This window comes from Musa acuminata, chromosome BXJ3-1 (assembly GCF_036884655.1).
Source record: "Musa acuminata AAA Group cultivar baxijiao chromosome BXJ3-1, Cavendish_Baxijiao_AAA, whole genome shotgun sequence".
NCBI lineage: Eukaryota > Viridiplantae > Streptophyta > Magnoliopsida > Zingiberales > Musaceae > Musa > Musa acuminata.
Window position 1 is genome coordinate 23,777,177 of NC_088349.1, and position 21,439 is coordinate 23,798,615.

Consider the following 21,439-nt stretch of genomic DNA (forward strand, 5'->3'; position numbering starts at 1 on the left):
GCACCGCCCAGAACTTGAGAGGTCCGGCGGTGGCACCGCCAGCACCCGATCGGACTAGGCGGTGGCACCACCAGCACCCGACCGGATTGGGCGGTGGCACCGCCAGCACCCGACCGGACTGGGCGATGGCATCGCCCAAAACCCGAGAGGTTTGGCGGTGGCACTGCCAGTACACTGTCAATGTCAGACACTAACAGGCGGTGGCACCACCACTGACAGGCGGTGGCACCGCTAGCACTAGGAAACCCAAAAGCAATTCAAATTTGGAGCTCAAATTTGAATCTTCTTGAGGCCTATAAATACCCCTCAATTCTCAACAGAGATAACACCTTTTTGACAAGTTAGAAAGTGAGAAAAAGCTCTAGTAAAGTCTTGTTTTCAATAGCTTAAGTGTTCACCTCCCTCTTTCTCTTTGAAAAATCTATAAGAGTGTGAACCACTTGTAAGAAGATTGTAAGAGGGGTATTTGGTCCTTCCCCTTCAAGGTGATTTGCTAGTGGAAGTTAGGAGCCTCATCGAAGAAGACTTCGAAAGTGGATGTAGGTCACTTGACCGAACCACTATACATCGTGGTGTTCCTTGAATGTGTGAGTGTTTAATGTTCTGAACAATTTCTCTACTTAGCTACAAATCGTTCAGTTTTCATCTCCCTACTCTTGACTACCTTTACTCGAGCTATTTTAGCTAAGTCATCCTTTGTCGAATCGAAATCTCTACACATTTATGAAATCAATTTCAAACTTATGTGTTTTAATCTGCTGCACTAATTCATCTCCCCCCCCCCCTCTTAGTACCGCTCCGATCCTAACAGAGACAACCTTTACAAGCACACACTCTTCTCTAAATAGAATTTTAAGTTTAAGCTAGAGAAGGGGATTTCTTAAGTGTTTTCTACAGCGTTTTCTAACTTTTAAACTTTCTGTGCTTGTGTATGTTAACCAGGGATGAGAGGAGTATTTATAGGCTTCAAGTTGATTTAAACTTGGAGCCTAAAAAAGTCTCATCCTAGGTTTTCTGGGTACTGGCGATACCACCGCAGTTATTGGGCGGTACTATTATTGTTGGCCTATCACTGGGCGGTACCGCCGCTTGACAAGGGCGGTACCACCGCTGGCAGCATTCACTACCGGTGATACCACCGCCTAGTCTAGGCGGTACCATTGCCCAAAATTCCTGGGATGTTGTCTCCCAGACGGTGCCATTGTCGGTTGGGCTTTCAGCATCCTGGTTGGGCCTTGAATCCGACCCAAACCAGCCTAACTTTGGGCCTAGTTGGCCCCTAACAGAGTTGATGGAATTACCTCCCAAATCATACTATAATTATATGCTAACTATGAAATTTAAGGCATACAATAAGCTAAATAAGTCTGGTTTCTTTCGGTGAGCTTTCGGCGATCTTCCGGCGAACTTCCAACGATCTCTCGGTAATGTTCCGGCGGACTCCCGGCAAGCTCCTGGACTTCACGATGATCTTCTTAGTGAGCTCTGACGAGCTTCTTTGGCAAGCTCCTGGACTTCTCGGTTGGTTCCGACAAAACTTCTGACAAACATCCGGACTTCCGATGAACTTTCGAACTCCTAACGAAATCGCATTCTTGACTCCGAGACTTCATTTTGCTTTATGCCTTACTATCGTAGTTAATCCTGTACACATAAAACACACTTTGATCTAGACAATTATTACTAAGCATGAATCATGTTGTCCGACATGTCATTGGTCTATCAACGCTTCGTCTGATTCTTCGACGCATCGTCCTCTCTTGTGGCCTATTACCAAATCGGCCAGTTGACCTCCGCAACTTTGATATCCTTGGCGTAATATCCGCTCTTCTTAGCCCGATACCCGAATCCATAGACTGAAGCCTTCTGCCGATATGTTGACCGATCCTTTTGTGCGACGTCCAATCTTCTGACATGTTTTCCTCTGGCCTAACATGATTCTTCCTGTTTTAATTGTCTCTCCCTGATCGAAGCATCTTGTGCCACTCAAAACGCAGATCAAATCATAAATACTATCAATTGGTTTCGTGTGTTATACAAGTGTGAAAAACTTGGATACTACAAAAAAAAAAAAATCACTTTAAACTTAAAAAAAATTGACATCAAAATTGTAGAGCCAATTTCTAAGTCTTAGATGAACTTAGATATTTTTTGCTCTGAATGAATTACGTCACAATGTTTTTAACTTACTTTAATTAAAATTATATCAAAATCACAAGATATTAATAGATATTCTAGTATGAAAAATAGTACATAAGATATTCATAAATAATACTTATATTTTATTTTTTAAGTTTTTATTACCCTTTATTTTTAATTAATTGTTTAAAATATTATATTACTTGATGTGTAACTATTTTGACGTTGGGTCCAATTAATATTTAGCATTCATTGTTTATTTTTGAAAAAAATATTATTTATTTAAAATGCTCATATAATATTATTATATTATTATTTTTTACTTTATATTTAATAGCTTAAATTTTATTTTATTTTATCATTTTATCATAATTTTACTGTTTTATAATTTCAAGATTAATTTTATATATCTAATTTACCATTAATATAGTTAATATAAATAGCATTAGTTATTATTTCTTTTGGACCGAATTTAGTGTTAGGTGGGTAAAATGGTTCAATTGAATGAGATTGACAAAAGAGAAACATATTAAAAATAAAATAAGGTTCTTTTTGTTATATTGAAAGTTAGGATGCTTTGTAGGAAAAAAAAAAGCACTGCAAGAAAAAAAAAATTGCCGGTTTTTTATTCAATTATGGACCCTAAACAAAAGAGAAAGTATCCAATTCTGCAACCAATCGCATCATGCCAGCCAACCAACATCATGTGATGCACCGAATTCGACGGAGCGGCCCATTGGACACTTTTAGATCAACCCACCGTCGCCATCCTCCCCCGCTGCTTGCACCAACCCCATCCGACTTGCTCCCAACTCCGCAAAGCCATCGGAATGAGCTACCAGCAAGTTCCTCCTCAAGAAGCCTACCCACCGCCAGGTCGGTTTTCTTGCCTTCATCTCTCGATTCTTGTGTGCAAGAGATGACACGATGACGGTGGTTAATTTCGCTTGATTTGGTTTCAGGGTACTCGCCGCCTTACCCTCCACCGTACGGAGCTCCTCCACCGTACCCTCCGCCTTCCTCTCCACCCGGCGGTTACCCTCCACCCGGCGGTTACCCTCCACCCGGCGGCTATCCTCCACCGCGCCCTCCTGGGTACCAGGGGTACTTCTATGAGGACTACGCTCCCCCTCCGCCTCCTCCGCCTCCACCATCCCATCCCTACTACCACAGCCATGATGATGCCGGCCTCTCTTTCTTAAAAGGATGGTATGCGTCGCTCTTGTGCATCTCGTGCCCTTTTTCCCTTTCTTTGATGTCCAATTTCCCGTACCTAAGGTCTTAGATTGATTGGGCTTCTTCTTTAACATATCAAATGTTTGTGGCTCCGGATTGACTTCGATAATTGCTGGAGTTGTGGTAATTTTCAAAATGGAGAAAAACCAATTTGTTCTAAGTTTTGGATAATTAAAGATTTAGAATTGATGAGTACTAATTTGAAGGACTTTGTTTTGATTAGATAGCGAGAAAATATCTTGGAGGTAGATAGATCAGACAACCGATTGAGAGTGAGTGATACTTTCTTTGATCCTGGTATATTTAGGAGGAAAAGATGGATATTTGGTTCATATAATTATGCAGATCTCATGAATTATTAAACGGAATTGGTATCACAAGTTTGACAGTGAATGTTTATGCAATAAGAGTGTAGTATCAATGCTTCTGGAAAAAAAAAAAAGGTTGTTTTGTTTAAATCAGGGAAAGATCTTGTTAAAGGACACTGTCCACTCTGTACTGGTTACTGTGTATGCCTTCATGAAAATAAAAATTGTTGAGAAACTATGCAGGGGAATACAGAAAACATTGGATCATCTGCTTCTTATGAAAATTGTTGAGAAACTATGCAGGGAAATTCAAAAAACATTGGATCATCTGCTTCTTATGACTTAAATCGAAATAGCACTGCATGCTATTGATTAGACCTCAGCCCTTCATCTTTTATCTGCCCACGGAGACTATTAAGTTTATGTCCTTCCTATTATTTTTGAATTAGTTATGATGGCTCCTATTTTTTAGCATCTATTCTGGTTGATCTCTAGAAATTTTCTCAGAAATAATGCCTTAAAGTTAATGAAGTGAATAATTGTATAAGACATTTTAGATTAACATAAAATATGATAACTCTTCTTTTGTGTGAGGTGTTGGTGTCATCTGGGACAATCTGAGTGTGAGATTAATCTTTATCCTTCTTTTTATTTTTTCTTTTTTGTTAATCTTCATCAGAAGTTAAAAATCCTTAGATTCCATGTCAAGTCCTTTGTATAATAATGCTAAACTCTTGTTTCCTTCTTAACATGCTGTCAAAGTTGGTCTCAATCTTGAATTATCTGATTTGTAGATCCTGGACTGGAGTCACAACCAATTATTTTGCTCAATTTAGATATTTATGGCCACTTAATTCTTAATTCTATCGGTTTTGTCCTTTTGGGGTCATTTGTTCTGATTTTGTTGCCTATATTTGAATTAGATCTTTTATCTCATCCTCCATCCATATATCCTTAGACTTTGTTCTTGAGAAGTTCCATTGTTTTAGCTCCAAATAGATTAAAATATCATATTGAGATTTGATATTCACATTCCAGATGCTGTAATGTATCATATCAACATCATTTCCTAATGTTGCTTCTAACACTTGGTTATGCTTTTGGTAAAATATTGTTGGTAAACAGCTTTGAATGCATCAGTTGTATGAAAGTGTTCAAATATTTTCTCAAAAACAATCTTTTAGGCCCAAACTTTAATGCACATGACTAGATAATCCTCAACTATAGATTTTCTATCGTTAATTACAATCTCTCATGATGTACTGCACAGTGATTGCAAAAGGCGCTCGGGCGCTCGCCTAGGCGCTCGGGCGAGGCGAGGCGAGGCCCGAGCGCCTCGCTAATGTCCCAGGCGGCGCGCTTCAAACTGGCGCCGCCTGGGCGCTCGCCCGAGCCCAGGCGCTGGGCGCTTCGGGCGAGCGCCTGGGTAAACCAAGGCGACCGAACCAGAATTTTAGGTCTGGTTCGGTCCTGGTTCGGTTGTTAGTTGGTTCAATCGAACCAACTAAACCGATATAACCCCAACCCTAACCCTAACCCTAACCCTAACCCTAACCCTAACCCAACACTAACCTGCTGCCGCTGCCGCTCTCGATCCCGATCGCGATCTCGTCGCTCGCTGCTGCTCCCGCTGCCGCTGCTCGCCGCTGTCGCTGCTCGCGCCTCCCGCGAGCCCTCCCGCTGCTCGCGCCTCCTGCGAGCCCTCCCGCGAGCCTTCCCGCTGCTCGTGCCTCCCTCGAGCCCTCTCGCTGCTCACGCCTCCCGCGAGCCCTCCCGCTGCTCGCGCCTCCCACGAGCCCTCTCGCCTCCTGCGAGCCCTCCCGCGAGCCTTCCCGCTGCTCGCGCCTTCCGCTCCCTTTCCCTTTCCCGTTGTCGTCGCTCGCCGCTGTTGCCGCTGTCGCCGCCGCTCGCCGCTGCTTCCTCGTTTCTCCGTCAGCAGGTTTATACTGTTAATGTGATTATATTTATTAATTATATTATATATTTTTATATTTTTATTTAAAATTTTAAATAATTATATTTTATATTTTTATATTTTAGCGTCTCGCTTCGCTCGGGCGAGCGCCTGGGCGAGCGCCTAACGCCTCGGGCGTCTTTGGACCTTGGTGCCTTTTGGCGCCTAGCGCTTTTTAAATCACTGGTACTGCAGAAGTCTTCAGTAATGATTTTTTGTCAACAATGGACACATTGTTATTAGTCATCTTTATCATTGTGCACATCTATACCCAACCTAATATTAAAACGAGTGGGAAATAAAATCTTCCTGAAAATCAGCATCATCATGTACACCAACATGAAGGCACCTATTTGCTGCAACCAACAATATGCAGGGGTGGTAAATAGCGCCTTTGCGTTATATGGTTGCACATGCAGTTATATCAAAGTATACAAATAATAGATTATTAATAAAAAAATAAAGAAGTTCATAATCTAATTTAGATTATAAATGGGCAAATAGATTATTTGAATGCAATGAAAGAAACATATAGTCTAGTTTAAATTATGAATGGGGAAATATCTGTGACAGCCAGGTTAAGTAATGGGGCAGAATTTATGGTCAATCATGAATCTGTTTATCTAATAATAATTGAGTAAAATTAGAAGTGATTAATTTTGTATTAACTTCCACCATGTGTTATATTTATAAAATAATAATAAAAAAAGATAAACAAAACACATATGCCACTCTATTTTCATGATTCGAGTATGAGTTGGTGCATATTGTAATTCACAAGTTGATGCAATAGAACCTTATTGAGGACTTTTAAGCTATACAGTGCTACATAAACTGCATTTTGGAATTCTGGTACAAGTGTTTTGATGCTCCTCTCTGTCATCATCGTAATTCACCACCTTGAAATATTTCTACAATGGTGTCACTGCAATCAAGTATACCTGCTATGAAGGATATTTTAAAATGTCTTCCTCAATAACAATATTCAAAATTTTCAAAAAGATGTCTTCCTCATAATTTGATTGCTCAGATTCTTGGGCCCAATTATTTGTAACACCTATACATGCCTCGATAATGACATCTAACATTTTCCTGCACCTCTACTATTACCAGTGAAGCCTTAAGATATTGAGTGATCAACCATAATAAAGAATGTATCGTACTAGACATGTTTTTCAATCCCCATTTCGTCACAGTATTTCTAACATCATTCAAGTGGATGGCCAATTTCTGAACCAAGGTATTCTTGTGATCTGCTTACCTATACCACCAACTAATGAGTCTTCTAAAAGCATATGCCAGGTTATCACTCATCTAATTGCACTTAAGTTTTCTGAACACATTGGTACCACAAAACCATGGGTTTTCTCCTTGATCTAAATCGTATGGCATAATTATCAACTTTTCAGTTGACCCAAAATCATTGACACATGGCTTCTTGTTTTTGTTGTTGACTATAAAGATATGATGATGAATTGGCATTTTCTTTCAGTACTTACATTTCATAATGCTTAGTTATGTGTGTAATTGTTAGTGGAATCTCATCTCAAAAATCACAAGGAGTTGGACTATTGGTTATAACTTAAAAGACAAGACCGTGAACAAGACTATATAAACAATTCTCGACAGCTAATATAGTTATGGCAAAACCTGAACAATTATTTGATAAAAAGTATTATATAGGGTTAGACGTTGTGACATCAATACTCCTCATGTGCTCAACTGTGAGACTAATGTAGAATGAAGTTTTATGAATTGACTCGTGTACTTGAAGTTGCAGTGATGTAGAATGAGATTTTATGAATCAACCCATTGACGGTAAGGTTCATTAGTTAGATCTTTAAGCAACGTGATCAATGAACAGTTAGCTACTTCTATGAGGTTTTATTTAATAGTGAAGATGATGCTTTTTTGTTCATTAATATGGACAGAACTACTTGTCCTTGGAATGTTATTACTTTCCGGGCTTGGATTTCTAATAGTGTTCTTTCTTCCTGATGTAGCCTGGCTGCCCTTTGCTGCTGCTGTGTACTGGAAGAGTGCTGCTTCTGAAAAGACTATTATCAATCGACAGTCAGCTCGATTATCTCAACTTTGCCGTCATTGCTCTTGGTGAATACTAGTGATCGAAAGCTCTAAAGCTTAATACCGCTCCGAAGTCCTATCCCTTGGTTTACAGTGTTGCTTGCTTCCTATTGTATTATGGCCCTCTTGTTTGTTAATTACAGCTTTAACAGAAATAATATTTAGAATTTGATATGTTAAAGGCGAAAACTGCAACTTGTGCAATGAATATAAAAGTTTGTGTATGGTCTCTTTGGTTATTACATGAAAGGTGGCTAACTTTAATATATCGACCATATGATACACATTTAAGAGAATGGGTCACTTTACAGGAAAATTGAAATTGTGGAATGTGACACCAATACCATAATAGGGTACTAAATTTTGTCTTCTTCTTGTATTCAACAAATGCACTAGCTCGGTGCTTAAAGGGTCAATGTGTTTTATCCTGAGATCAGGTGTTCGAAAAAAAAAAGAGAAAAGAATCACTCAAAATATGTCACGACTCTGGCAAACTGTACTTCTATAAATTGTCGGTTGACACTGTCTTAGGCCGTAGGCATACCGAACTTCAAATCCATAAGCACAATTTAATTGATATCCAGTCTGCTAGATTCGGGTTCAAGTTAAATTGGGTCAACCATAACCCAATCCAGGTGGAGCTCGGCTTTAAGTTTCCCAATCCTAACCCGTCTTAAAAAGTAAAACGAATCGGTTTTATTTCATCGGTTGGATTTGAATCCGAATCGAGTCGCCACACTGTCGACGCGTACCCCGTCATGACCTCTCGATCCTAAACCTAGATCAAAAAATTTCCCCAATCATCCGCGCCTTGTGTGACCACCTGTACCACCCCTCTCGTCGAGGTGGAAACCTGCTGTTCGTTCGCTGCCAGCCCGCCCGCCCGGCCGCCCCGTCTCGCTGTCTTGGGTCGGCGAAACTTGCTGTCTCTCCATCCAGACGTCACCTCGGTCCGGCGCGCCGCCAACACCATCAAAAGGCACGCGACGAAGGACCAGTATCGCCGGTTGTTCTGGACGTTCCGTACCTCCCACAATCGCCGGCTGTTGGCGGTTTGCCATCACCATTTCATCGGATTTTGGATCGTTGCTTTCAATCATCGAGGTTCTTCCTTGTTTATCTTTTCCGTGTTTTTTCTTTTGGGTTTGTTTTATGCAGTGTAGAATTTTTGGGTATAAAACCAAGTGTTTTTTTATATAATTTCAATATCATTGTCCTGTTCGTAATTAAAAACATGAATGGTGAGATAAAAGAAGGGGAAGCCAGTTTGTCAATCATGTACGAGTATTTAGTAACTATTTCAGTAGGAACCTCAGTATCTGATTTCTTTTTCAGCTTCGTTGGTATTAAGATAACTTATCATGTTTAAGTCTATTGCTTTCTTAAGTCATGGCTTCTTTCCTTTTTGAATTTGAGTAAAAAAAGAACTGCTCTCGTTCGATGCCAAATCTAATGTTTGAGTTTGTTCTTTGACATAATTCTCCAACTAGTTTGACCTTGGTGTTCATTATGATCCATGGTAAACGAACTACTTAATTAATTGCCAGGATTCGACTCCCCTATCACAACTGCCGATAGGAATTGGATTGTATGTGGATCAGATATCAGCAAGTTTGGTGCATTTTTAGATTTCTTATGGGATCCAGATTGACCCTGATTCATTCCAGGTCCTATCTATTTGCTGGCCTAATTACACCTCGAAGACCAATCTAGTGACGTATATTAGTTAGATAGTAGGATTCTTCTTTTGAACATGTAGGTATCAAATGCTCAATAAAAAGAATGAGAAAGTACATAACATCATATTTGGATTTTCAGAAACCTTTATTCTGGCACAATAGTAAACTAGTAGAGTCTGATGAAAAGTTAATCACATCTTTCTTCATTTCAGTTTTATGAATGTTGTTAATTTGATTATCTATGATTTAGTTCAGTTCATTTTCAGTCTGGTTAGATTTTTGGGGTAATGGTCAACTGATGTAACTTATATATGTGAAGGAAACATTACCAATCATGAGACTGATGAATTTGTCTTTGTACTGTGAAACTGAAGATTATTCTGTGAAAATTATGAGAACTTTTAACATATGGAAGACAGATGATCTATCTACTTTTTTGTCAATAATTCTTTTTATGGATGACTATTAAAGTTCGTACATAAATTTCATTGATGTTATTCTCTGTGGTTTTAATCAATAATCATTTTGTAGTTGTAGTTGTTCTCAACTGGTTTTACAATATGTTCAAGAACACATTCCAATCTGGGTTCTTATCTATTCTCTACAGTCTTGGGTAAGTCCATGCTTGATTATTTTATCCTTAATATTGGTTAAATACTTAAATATGCAAATTTTCTTGCGTAAACTTTTTAACTTTTTTTTTCTTTTACAGGAGCAAACCTTTGCAAATATGGGACAAAGAAGGTAATACTCATTTCTCAATTGTAATGAAGGGGTAGGTAATGCATATAGAAATATTAGCATCACTGGTAAAACTGCAGTTCCACTTTTCTTAGAGCTAGAATCATCAAAATTCACTTCTGATGGTTGGAAATGGTCGTGAAAAGGGATTGGACTGACCAGCAGGCCACCAAATGCTAATATATGAAAGATACACATGGATATGAGTTCTCGTGCATATTTTTTGATGCAGCTTGATATAAGCATACCTGATCTCTTTCAGATTGAGAGTGAACTCATACAGATATTGTTTGACACAGTTTCACCCTTGGATGGAAGTTTGTATCATTTTTTAACTCTGGATTTATGTTCTGGACCTTCCAGTGACATATGGACCATGCTGGTCATTTCTGGAACTCTACATGCTGACACTCTGAGCCATAATTCTCTTGACATTGATACAATTGATACAAATTGATAATCAGGTTCTTCACTTTTGCAGATGAAATGTTTTAATATGTTAGTGGTCTTTAAAAATAATAAGAACTTTTTCTAATGTTGTGAGAATGTGGAAAATTGAAAACTTTCTTAGGTAGTCTTGGAATTATGTAAAGGATTACTTATATTGGGTATTATTCAATATTGGTACAATGAAAGCAGTTTACCAGTGTTCCATTTGGGAACGAATGAATGCCTTTAAAAAGCCATGAATATGTGAATGTTAGGGTGCATTTGATACTGGTGAGCCGTGCTGACGTTTCGCACTAAGAATCAAAAGTAGGAAAAAAAAAGTGAGATATTGAAAATCCAGTTCAAAATGGCTTGTAAATACCTTGTCAAGGTTGTTGGCTTCTAGCTCCTGTCTTCTACCAACGCTGTCTCCTAATCATGTCTTTGATGCGGGTGATGCAGCTGCTAGTAGGTCTGCCCACTGTCATAAATGGTTTTTGTTGCACTAAGGGAAATATTTCCCTTGAATCCTATGCCTTGATGGGTCAGAAGGAAATACTTCTTATAGATTTACCATATTATGCAGTTCAATTTATTCTCCATAGATAAGTTCAGTCTGCTCATGATTATATATATCCTTGTTTTCTATGTAACTCATATTTGATTTTGAGTTTCACATGTCCAAAACTTAAATCCATGTAACAGTATGTACTATTGCCGTTGGAGAGCCAAATGACCATCCATATGTTCTCTTAACATTTTTGGGTGATTTAAAATTTGCACATTCCCTATTTATGTCTTCTCAAGTACACATGCTACTCTTTACATCTCTTTAAACTGTATTTGACTTTTAAAGTAAAAAAATATAACCTATGTAGTAAATCTCTTAAAAGAGTATGGTGTCTGGTGGTTTTGCCCTCTAACATGAACGCACACCTGTAACAATTTTTAAATATAAGATTCTCTTGCGTTGCAGTTGTCAATGGACAGGTTAGACGGCTACAAGATGACGATATCCAGTCAAATGTGCTTGAAATAGTTGGCTCAAATGTGCAGTCAACTTACATTACTTGTCCTGCTGATCCATCTGCAACACTTGGTATCAAGCTTCCGTTTTTGGTTATGATTGTAAAAAATCTGAAGAAGTATTTTACCTTTGAGATTCAGATTTTGGATGATAAGAATGTTCGCCGCCGTTTTAGAGCTTCAAATTTTCAGGTGTGCAATTTTGCTATTTATTCTCTGTTTTTTATTCTTTGTCTGAAATTATTAGTTAGTTGATATTATATCTTGTATTTGGAGTTATCTGATTGTCACATTATGGTGCAATCAACCTTTTTGTCTTTGGTTTACGTTATAGGTGAAACATTTCATTTGTTTCTTCATTGTTTGATTAACTTCCACTTAGTCATGGTTTACCATATTCTATTTAACTTCCACTTAGAGACAAAAGTGTTTTCATTTTCCTAAACATATGGGTGCTTGTTTGAATAGTTTAGGTATAGTGGCATGATCATTACACATTTTGGCATGTCCTCCTAATGTGCCACACATCTATTCCTTATATTTTGTATATTTGACTTGACCTGACTAGGTCCACGCATAACAAATATATGCATCCAATCTCATTTTTTCACTTTAATACTGTAATTTATAGAATATGATTGCCTAGAAGCAAAATAATTAAATCCATTAACCAAAGTTATGTCAGGACTTTTTAATTAATCAAGAGAAACAATATCCTTATATAATGAAGTTCACATTTTACAATAGCAATAGACTTTTGTAAGCTTATGTTTGCTTAATATAAGGTAGTACATTTTTCATTTCATATTTATGACTATAAATATGATACCCTTGTGACAAATTCTTGAATTGCAAGCTTAACAATTTGTATTTCTACATATCCTATATGTCCAGTATTAGTGTTGGAAACTTCTTTACATAGTCTCTGATGAAGGTACATATCCCATATGTCCAGTATCAGTGTTGAAAACTTCTTTACATAGTCTCTGATGGAGGTGGTTTGATAGAGTTGTCTCAACTTTCGACGTGCCACAAATTCGGTATTCTTAGGCAGGAACTAAGTTTGCAACTCGTGCTTCAAATCTTCCCATGTGTCCACCCAACACCATCCTTGTTGGATTTCTTCCTTTCGGGTGCACCATCAAAGTTTCACATCACCATTTAGGTACATCGTCGTAATTGTCACTCTGATCTCCTCAGAATCGAGCCTTGTTGCTCTGAAGTATTGCTTTTTATCATAAAAAGTTCTCGAGCTCCTTTATGTTTCTTGCACCCCAATAGTAGTGCGGCTCAAGTGCTTTTAGCTATTGTGTCAAAGCAATATGGGTGTTGCCCCCTCTCACGTGTAGAGCCATCTAGGTATCATCTTTCTTTCCATGAGATCTGTCACGATATCTAGTTGGTGTTGCACAGACTCCTTTGTATCTTTCGTCAATTAGTTGACTCGAGACTCCATTAGGTCGATCCGAGAATCCGCTTCCTCTTATGAGTTCTCTACCCCAAAGAGTCGTCATTGGCCTCAATAGAGTTCCTTATGCTCGCTTCGAGGATATTGAGGCACGTTTCAACCATAACAATTCTTTCTCTATAATTTTTTTGGCTTTAACAAGCAAGTCTCAATATCTCGCTCAAATTCATAACATTCAAGTAAGTCAGCAAACACTTGGAAGGAAAGAAGAAATACAGACTTCGAATAAAAAAAAAGATAGCCACATATCAACGATCACTTAATTGGGTGCTTGGGTGTTCGACAAGCCTATGCACACTTTGCATACAAGCTTGTGTTTCCAAATCAGAGCCCAACACTATCCTAGAGGTCAATCCAGCCCTGTGCTACTAGGGTGGTTCTAGGGTGTTGAGATGGCTGATGTTTTGCATCGTACCATAGACTTGAAAAATTAGGTTGCAACATGTGAAAATGGCGAGCAATCATTGCACAGCCATGCGAACTGTCTAGGCTTACAAAAACAATGGAAAAGCATCCATGCGACAATCGTCTATGCTAGGATGGTAAGCTTACCATATGGTCACCCAGTCCTCCCTACCCCTCAACCTTTTCCACTTGAGTTTCCCTCATTCACTGTCCTCTCACTCAATATCTCTTTAAACTCTCTCAATCTTTTAATTATTTAAATATCACTTAGAAACCTCCATCTTTCGTGAACTTTAGCAAATCGAGGTTCAAACTCAAGAAAGCTTCCACATTTTTCTCTGAATTAGATATATTCAAAGCTCAGATTCAATTTGTGTCATTTTTTTTGTTGATTAGAAGAGCTTTGATTTTAAAATTTTCCATCTTAAGATCATGATTTCACAGTGATTTTAAAAGGGGCTCGAGTGCTCGCCTAGGTGCTCGGGCGAGGCGAGGCCTGAACGCCTCGCTAATCTCCCAGGCGACGCGCTTCAAACAGGCGCCGCTTGGGCGCTTGCTCGAGCCCAGGCGCTGGGCGCTTCGGGCGAGCGCCCGGGTTAACCAAGGCGACCGAACCAAGATTTTAGGTCTGGTTCGGTCCTGGTTCGGTCTATGTTGAACCAACTAAAACTGATATAAGTGACAACCAAACCCTAACCCTCACCATTGCCAATCCCGATCCTGCTGCTCGCCGCTGTCGCTGCCGCTATCACCGCTCGCCTCTCGTCGCTGTCGCCACTCGCCGCTGCCGCTGCCGCCGCTCATCGCTCGCCGCTGCCACTTCCTCTTTTCTTAGTCAGCAGGCTCAGCACCCCTTTACACTTCCTTTTAACAATATACGTATACTGTATACTGTTAATATTATTAAGTTTATTTGAAATAATTAATTTTCAATACTGTTAATAGATTAATAATATATTATTTTGATTTTAATACTATTAATTTTTATTTATTTGAAACTTTTTGTTAATGTGACATTGTGATTTTGTATCTTAGATTTTCTTAATTTAATAGCATATTTTTATTTAAAATTTTAAATAATTATATTTATTAATTTTATTATATATTTTTATATTTTAGCGTCTTATTTCGCTCGGGCGAGTGCCTAGTGCCTCGGACGTTTTTGGACCTTGGCGCCTTTTGGCGCCTAGCGCTTCTTAAATCACTATGATTTCATGGTTACATTGTCGCTTTTATTCTAAATATATGCATTTCCCTCTCATAAAAGACTGTTGAAGTTTTGTATATTAATGTAGATCTATCTCATTGTAGGTCAGATCTGCTTGGCTTTGGCCAAGATTTGTTCAGATTTAGTTGAGATCTTTTCAGATCTGGATCCAAATGCATTGGTTGGATCTGACCAAGGTCACAAATCTGATTGAAATTGACATAGATGTAGGCTAGATCCACATATATCTAAACTAGATCTATACTGATTAGCTCTAGTTTTGTGTTGATTTGAATTACAAGACTTCTTACTTAGACTTTTCTCTTTGTGAGATTCATGGAGATGACAGTGGGATAGATAATAATGCATATATTGATGATGTTGGTTAGGTTAGGAGGTCTTACATTCCCAATATATAACCATAGAGAGTTGGAGTGTGGACTGCAGAACAATATCATAATCACCCAATGACAATCATAGTTGAGAGTGCTTGCCCATTTTGTAAAACTTACACCGATATGTTTCGTTGATTTGACAAGTATGAGCCTGAAATTAATTTTGTATGAGCATGTTTTCTAGTTCTCAAGTGATTAGCAAGCTTAGAATTCCATAAAAAGCTTACATCTGTTCTTGCCCATTTTGGTATTAGATCTCTGTTTTTCCTAACTTTGTCCTACCTTAATGAATATTTCTTTGCTTGAAGTCAAAGATGGGACAGAAGATGAATGGGAGGTGAGAGCCAACGATGGCTTTTATTTTCCTCCCCTCTTTCATTCCCTGCATCACATTGCCTGGACTGAGCCTGAAAAGGATGTAAATGCTGTTAAGTGATTTTTGATCAGCCACAGTGATGCAAAAAACATTAAAAGGGACCTGACTGATCAGTTTGGTCGGATTGGTCCAGAAAATTTTGTGCGTTTCCCACAAATATAGTTGCTGAGATTACTCTGGCGTACTTAGGGTTTTTCATGGTTGTGCTATCAACATGATTTTAAATTCATCTCTTTGGATTCCCAAATTCTTTCAAGTTAGTACCTTGTTCTAAACAAGTCCTAGTTTCTTTTTGTGCATGAGATGGTGTTGACAACGGTATACTTTCAGTTAGTCAACTGGAGGTAGGATTTGCTGACTATTATTAATGCATGAAGAAGGGGACTGATCCTGTAGCACAAAATCCTTATTTTTGTTTTCTTGCCTTTTTGTTCGTATATCTCCTTGATACATGGAGATACATTCAAGTACGAAATCTATCAAAAAGTTCCATAGGACTTGTAGATTGAGCTTTAAGTCTTTAGCATTCTTCTCTCATGGGTGAATAAATCTCTCACCAACACAGGTCTAGGGAGGGCCGATGCATCTTACCCTTGTTAGTAAAGAGGCTGTCTTCATGCATTGGTCATCCAAATCGTAAAGGACTAACCATACCATTCTACCAATTCTCACCCTTATCCTTTTTGTTCCTCGTATGTTGACTGAATTTTCAACTTTAAATTTTGATCATCAACTGGATGTTGTAGGACATGATTCTTGTGTAATTTATCTATGGGAAAGATAATTAAGACAAAATTTTCCAACTTGTGAATGTTTTGGTGATGCAGTCTGTAACACGGGTAAAGCCATTTATTTGCACCATGCCTCTTACATTGGAAGATGGTTGGAACAACATTCAACTAAATCTTGCCGATCTAACGAGAAGGGCATATGGCACAAATTATGTCGAGACTCTTAGAGTGCAGGTCCATGCAAACTGCCGACTCAGAAGAATTTACTTCTCGGATCGACTTTACTCAGAGGAAGAGCTCCCCCAGGAGTTCAAACTGTATCTCCCAATGCAAGTAAGTGGTTTTGCAATTTCGTAAGAGCATCTCTATTGTTGTCATATATTGCTCGTGCTGTGCCTCAAATGATGCCTCTGTTGCAACTTGCAGAAAGCATGACACCTCGGGAAGAGCATCAGAAATATAGCATCTTGATTGTGAAGCCTTAACATTAGTTCTATTAAGTTATATCTGGCTCTTGATATGTTTAGGAAACTGTGCCTTGATGTTTGGGTAGTATTGTACATTCCTATAACATTTTCCATGTGATTAGATGATGTTGAATCCGTAAGTTCTAATTCCATGAAGATCTGTTGCACTGCTTTTTTCCTTTAATCATGGTCTCTAAATATGTTATTCTTTTTTGAATGGTTGGAAATGTAAATAATAAATGAATCATAGGTTTTAATATGATACAATGTTCTCATGCTATCTACTACCTACTTCATCTGCAATGCGATTCCTTCTGTTAGAGAACAGTTACTATTCTCTATGCTACGTCGAATCTATTCCTACCGACTCCAGGGCTGTCCTCTGAGACTGTATCGGTGTCTTCAATATCTACCCACCCATCTTTTAACTCAACTTTTCCTCCCCCGTTTGACTGATGAGATAAATTAATTGAGGAAAAAAAAGAGAGAATAATGATGTGTTCATTAACATCGGAATAGAAATTAAAATTGAGAAGACGATAAGTATATGATAATGCTAGGGACTTAGGGTGTATTTGAGAATATATTTAAAATGTGCATTGGCAGCTCAATGTATATTTTAAATGTGAATTGATATTTGATAATTTTTTTTTAAATTATATCTAACCTGGATGTTGCATTATAAACCCTCAAATGTTGCTAAGCATTTCAACATTTATAGAATGTTAATACAATTTTTTAATTTTTGAAAGTACCCTATGATCTTGTTTAAGATTATAATATTGTCAAAATGATTTAGTGAAAAACTAATATGATACATGTTTTCTATAAGATGATATTTTTATTTACTTATTCTTAAAAATATTTATATTTATTTATCTTTTTTGCATTATTTATTTATTATATATTTGGGCCATACATTTTTTTATAAGATTAACTATACTTATTTATTTTTTACATATTAATTTAAATGAAAAAATATATATTTTTAAATAAATATTTAAAATATTAGAAGGATAAATTTATCATAAAATATTCAATGAATGTTTGAAATATAATTTTATCAAGTAATACTTATGTCAATACAAATCTAAAATATAGTTTTTATCTATTATTTATCAAACATTCAGAGTATTTCATAATTTTATATTCACTCAAATCTTTTTTTAATTGTATATTAAAAATATAAATATATTTCGAGACGAGACGTAGCCCATAGAGTCTAACAATGCTAGACTCAAGAGTTTAGTCACTGCTCATGAAGATAAATAAGATCGCACCTATGTGAGATTCATGGGGTTTCTAAATCTTTTTGAAACATTTGATCCATGTGATATCGTACAGTAAGCCTACTGAAGATTCTTCTTATATCATCAGTAAGAATGTTAATTTTGGACGAATTAATAACAATTTGAATTTTCTGAGATGGTTTATTGAAATGACGCATCGCGATAAAGACCATCGAAGATTTCATTTTCCCTCTCAATCGATTAGAGTCTCGTTAGTATAGGCGAGAAAAAGAATCCAAATCAAATACAAATTTGCTGCGCATCGGATGCTCCGTATTCCATGGAGGGAGGTGCTCGTGACGGAAGGAGAGAGAGAGAGAGAGAGATGAGTTGGCTTTTACAAGTTGTGTCAGCCTACGGACCAAGGCAAGTGGAACTATACCAACAGAGTTCAATAAAAATTAGAACTTTTAAATTCAATAAACTAATTAAATGATCCATCTTATTCACTTTTTGCCATAAATTCTTGTAATGTTTTATTAACCTCAATCCTCGTATAATAACAATGCATCTCTTTGGGTGTGTCATTTCCTCGTAGCTTACAACCATCTCATAGTTACATCAAACAGGAAATCCGAGGAGGCAAACGTTTAAGCTTCCTTTTCAATGATGCGAGCTGCTTGGGAATATACTTTTGGTTTCCATTGGATGAGGAATTCTCTCTGCTATTATATGAACTCTCCCATGTCTCTCTGTTAGGTTTTTTTGAGCAAAACGATGGCAGGATGTTTTCAATGATTACTTTGGAAATCAGAAAATAGTGTAAAAGTGATTCCTGATGACGATTATTCTGCTATTATGTGAACTCTCCCATGTCTTTCTCTGTTAGGTTTTTTTGAGCAAAACGATGGCAGGATGTTTTCAATGATTACTTTGGAAATCAGAAAATAGGGTAAAAGTGATTCCTGATGACGACTATTTCACGGTTATTTTCCCGCTATAGTATGCTAACTACTGTTCTTGGTTGTTAGAAAAGAAGATGTAAATTAGGGTAGAAAGAGATAAATTAGGTCAAATGGATCAAAGAAAAAAGAATACATTCGTGCATAGATGCATGTCATGAGTGACGCTATTGATATTTTTATAGTTATGAAATTAAAATATCTGGATCATTTATTCTAATCTTATTAGTTTTACGAATGAAAATATAAAAATAAAGGGTAAAAATCTAATTTAAACATTTAAATTGATGGTGGAGCTTCAATGATGATGGACGACAACATCGTCGAGGTATTGGTGATGACGGATGATGGTATCGTCGGAGACCACGAGTAGCTATTGTGGATTAGAAGAGTGATGACTAAAGATGAGAGCTGCTTGGTAACTACGTCGACATTGACGCAAATGCAGAGCAGCCCTCATCTCTCGCCATTACTCTCCTTATCTATAATAGCCACGCACAGCTCTCAGTGACACCACTATCATCACAACCGATTTCTGCTCGAGTCTCGTTCTAATCAAATTCTCTCAAAGAACTCTTTCTCTCTTAATCCGAATGACCCTCGCTAGGGATTTGTATGAGCAAGAATACATGATAAATTCCTCTCATGACACCGAGAGTGGATAATCCTCTATCGACACTCAATAGTTCGCGTAAGGTTGGCTACCACTCCTGATGACCAACTATACTAGATCTGGAACTTTCAAGCCTATAAATCTGATATCAAAGAGTAAAGTACCCTTATTAGCAAGGATCATGTTTAGATATTTATTATCTATTTTATTTTTTCTAATATTTTTATTATAAAATATTTTCTTTCTTAAGTGAATCTATCTCTTCACACTTAGTGCAAGGAGATAACATACTATCATTATGCTTAATTTTTAATTTATCAAATTCACTAACAAGAGAAGCATGCTCCTTTTATAACAATTTATACTTTTTACTAACTAATTTAAAATCATCAAACAAATCATTAAAGGTATTGAATAATTCATTATAAGATAAAGAAGATTCGTTTAAGTTACATATCTCGTTGCTAAATACCATTAATGTATAATTTGTAACTTCTTATTTGTTGGTAGGCTACTCGTCTTCAAATGCACTTAAGTCATTCCAAGTAGCTTTGAACGCTTTCTTTTTCTTTGGTTGCTTCTTCTTTACTTGAGGATATTCATTTTTGAAGTGTCTTGGCTTCTTGTATTCATAGTAAATTATTTGATCCTTTTTTAATTCACTTTTATTCTTAATGTCTTGTTTTATTTTGTTCTTTTTTAAGAATTTTTTAAACTTTCTTGTAAGTGTTAGAACCGAAATCAACGCTAAGAGGGGGGATTGAATTAGTGCTTTCGTAACATCACGTAGATTTGAAAATTTCATTCGACGAAAATGATAATGAATGTGTGCTTGACTTAGAGGAAGTGAACTAGGCAATTAACTTAGAATGTAATAACAATAAAACACAGAAAAAAAGTGCAAACTAGATTTATAGTGGTTTGGTCGTCGTGACCTACGTCTACTCCCGATTCCTCCTTCGTTGAGGCCACCGATATCCACTGATGATCTTTCTTCAATAGCCGAAGACTAACTACCCTCTTACAACTCTTTCTCCTTTTCATAAGTTTAGGAGACAACCTTTACAAGTCACTCACCCCTCTCTTACACTGAAATCAACACTTAGAGCTAGAGGAGGAGAATTCTCACAAGATTACAATAGTGTTTTCCCCAATTTTTGTTCTCAATTGATGTGTTAACCAAGCAGGGATGAGTGGGGTATTTATAGGCCCTAAATGGATTCAAATTTGAAGTAAAAATGGTCTCATCTCGGGTTTTTGAGGTACTGGTGGTAGGTACCACTAGTATTGGGTGGTACCATCGCTTGCCAAACTGACAACTAGCAGTACCACTGCTTGTCAATTTGACACTGGGCAATACCATCGCCCAGTCTAACACTAACACTAGGTGGTACCACCGCTTGTTGAATCTTGGATTTTGATGATAAAATCAATTGATGAATTAATGATCTAATCCATGTATTGAGATAAGTGATGCATAAGTAACTACGATTGCGAAAAAAGTAAAACAATTAAAGAAGAATCGAATGTTGGGCCGGAGTCAAGTTCGGGTATCAGGACGGAAGAATCGGGGGATACACTAAAGGTTCAAATGATACGTCGGAAGCTCACCGAGAGTTCGTTCGGGGTTCTTCGAAAGCTCGCCAAAAGATCACCAGGAGTGTGTCGGAAGTTTCGTCGAGAGTTTGGATGAACATTTAACATGCCAGACAACCAGTATTGCATGCATTATAATTGTCTAACCTTAATTATCATAGTTAGGATTTCAAATTGAGTTAGTTTTAGGAAAAATTTCACTAACTCAATTAGGGGCCAACTGGCCCTAATCAAGGCTGAATTAGGCTAATTGGATGACTTATTCAATAACTTGGAGCTACGTTTGGTGATGGCACCAATGGAGCTGGTGATAGAATCGCTTAAGGCTCGACCTCCCAGGTGGTCTGGGTAGTGGTACCACCCAAACTCGACGGTGGTACTGGCCTGTCAAGT

General features: G+C 37.6%; 2 protein-coding genes across 2 annotated transcripts; both read left to right on the forward strand.

Annotated features, from left to right (window-relative positions):
* Positions 1-2,855: 2,855 nt before the first annotated feature.
* LOC135629528 (protein CYSTEINE-RICH TRANSMEMBRANE MODULE 11-like) lies at positions 2,856-7,946 on the forward strand. The gene is made up of 3 exons (XM_065137028.1): positions 2,856-3,015; positions 3,102-3,348; positions 7,641-7,946. The coding sequence occupies exons 1-3, from the start codon at positions 2,970-2,972 to the stop codon at positions 7,687-7,689; spliced, it is 342 nt and encodes a 113-aa protein (XP_064993100.1). The 5' UTR covers positions 2,856-2,969; the 3' UTR covers positions 7,690-7,946.
* A 530-nt stretch (positions 7,947-8,476) lies between these two features.
* Positions 8,477-16,830, forward strand: LOC103972801 (uncharacterized). Its single transcript, XM_009387163.3, has 6 exons — positions 8,477-8,826; positions 9,933-10,014; positions 10,114-10,145; positions 11,548-11,789; positions 16,276-16,512; positions 16,606-16,830. The coding sequence occupies exons 2-6, from the start codon at positions 9,962-9,964 to the stop codon at positions 16,612-16,614; spliced, it is 573 nt and encodes a 190-aa protein (XP_009385438.1). The 5' UTR covers positions 8,477-8,826; positions 9,933-9,961; the 3' UTR covers positions 16,615-16,830.
* Positions 16,831-21,439: the final 4,609 nt, after the last annotated feature.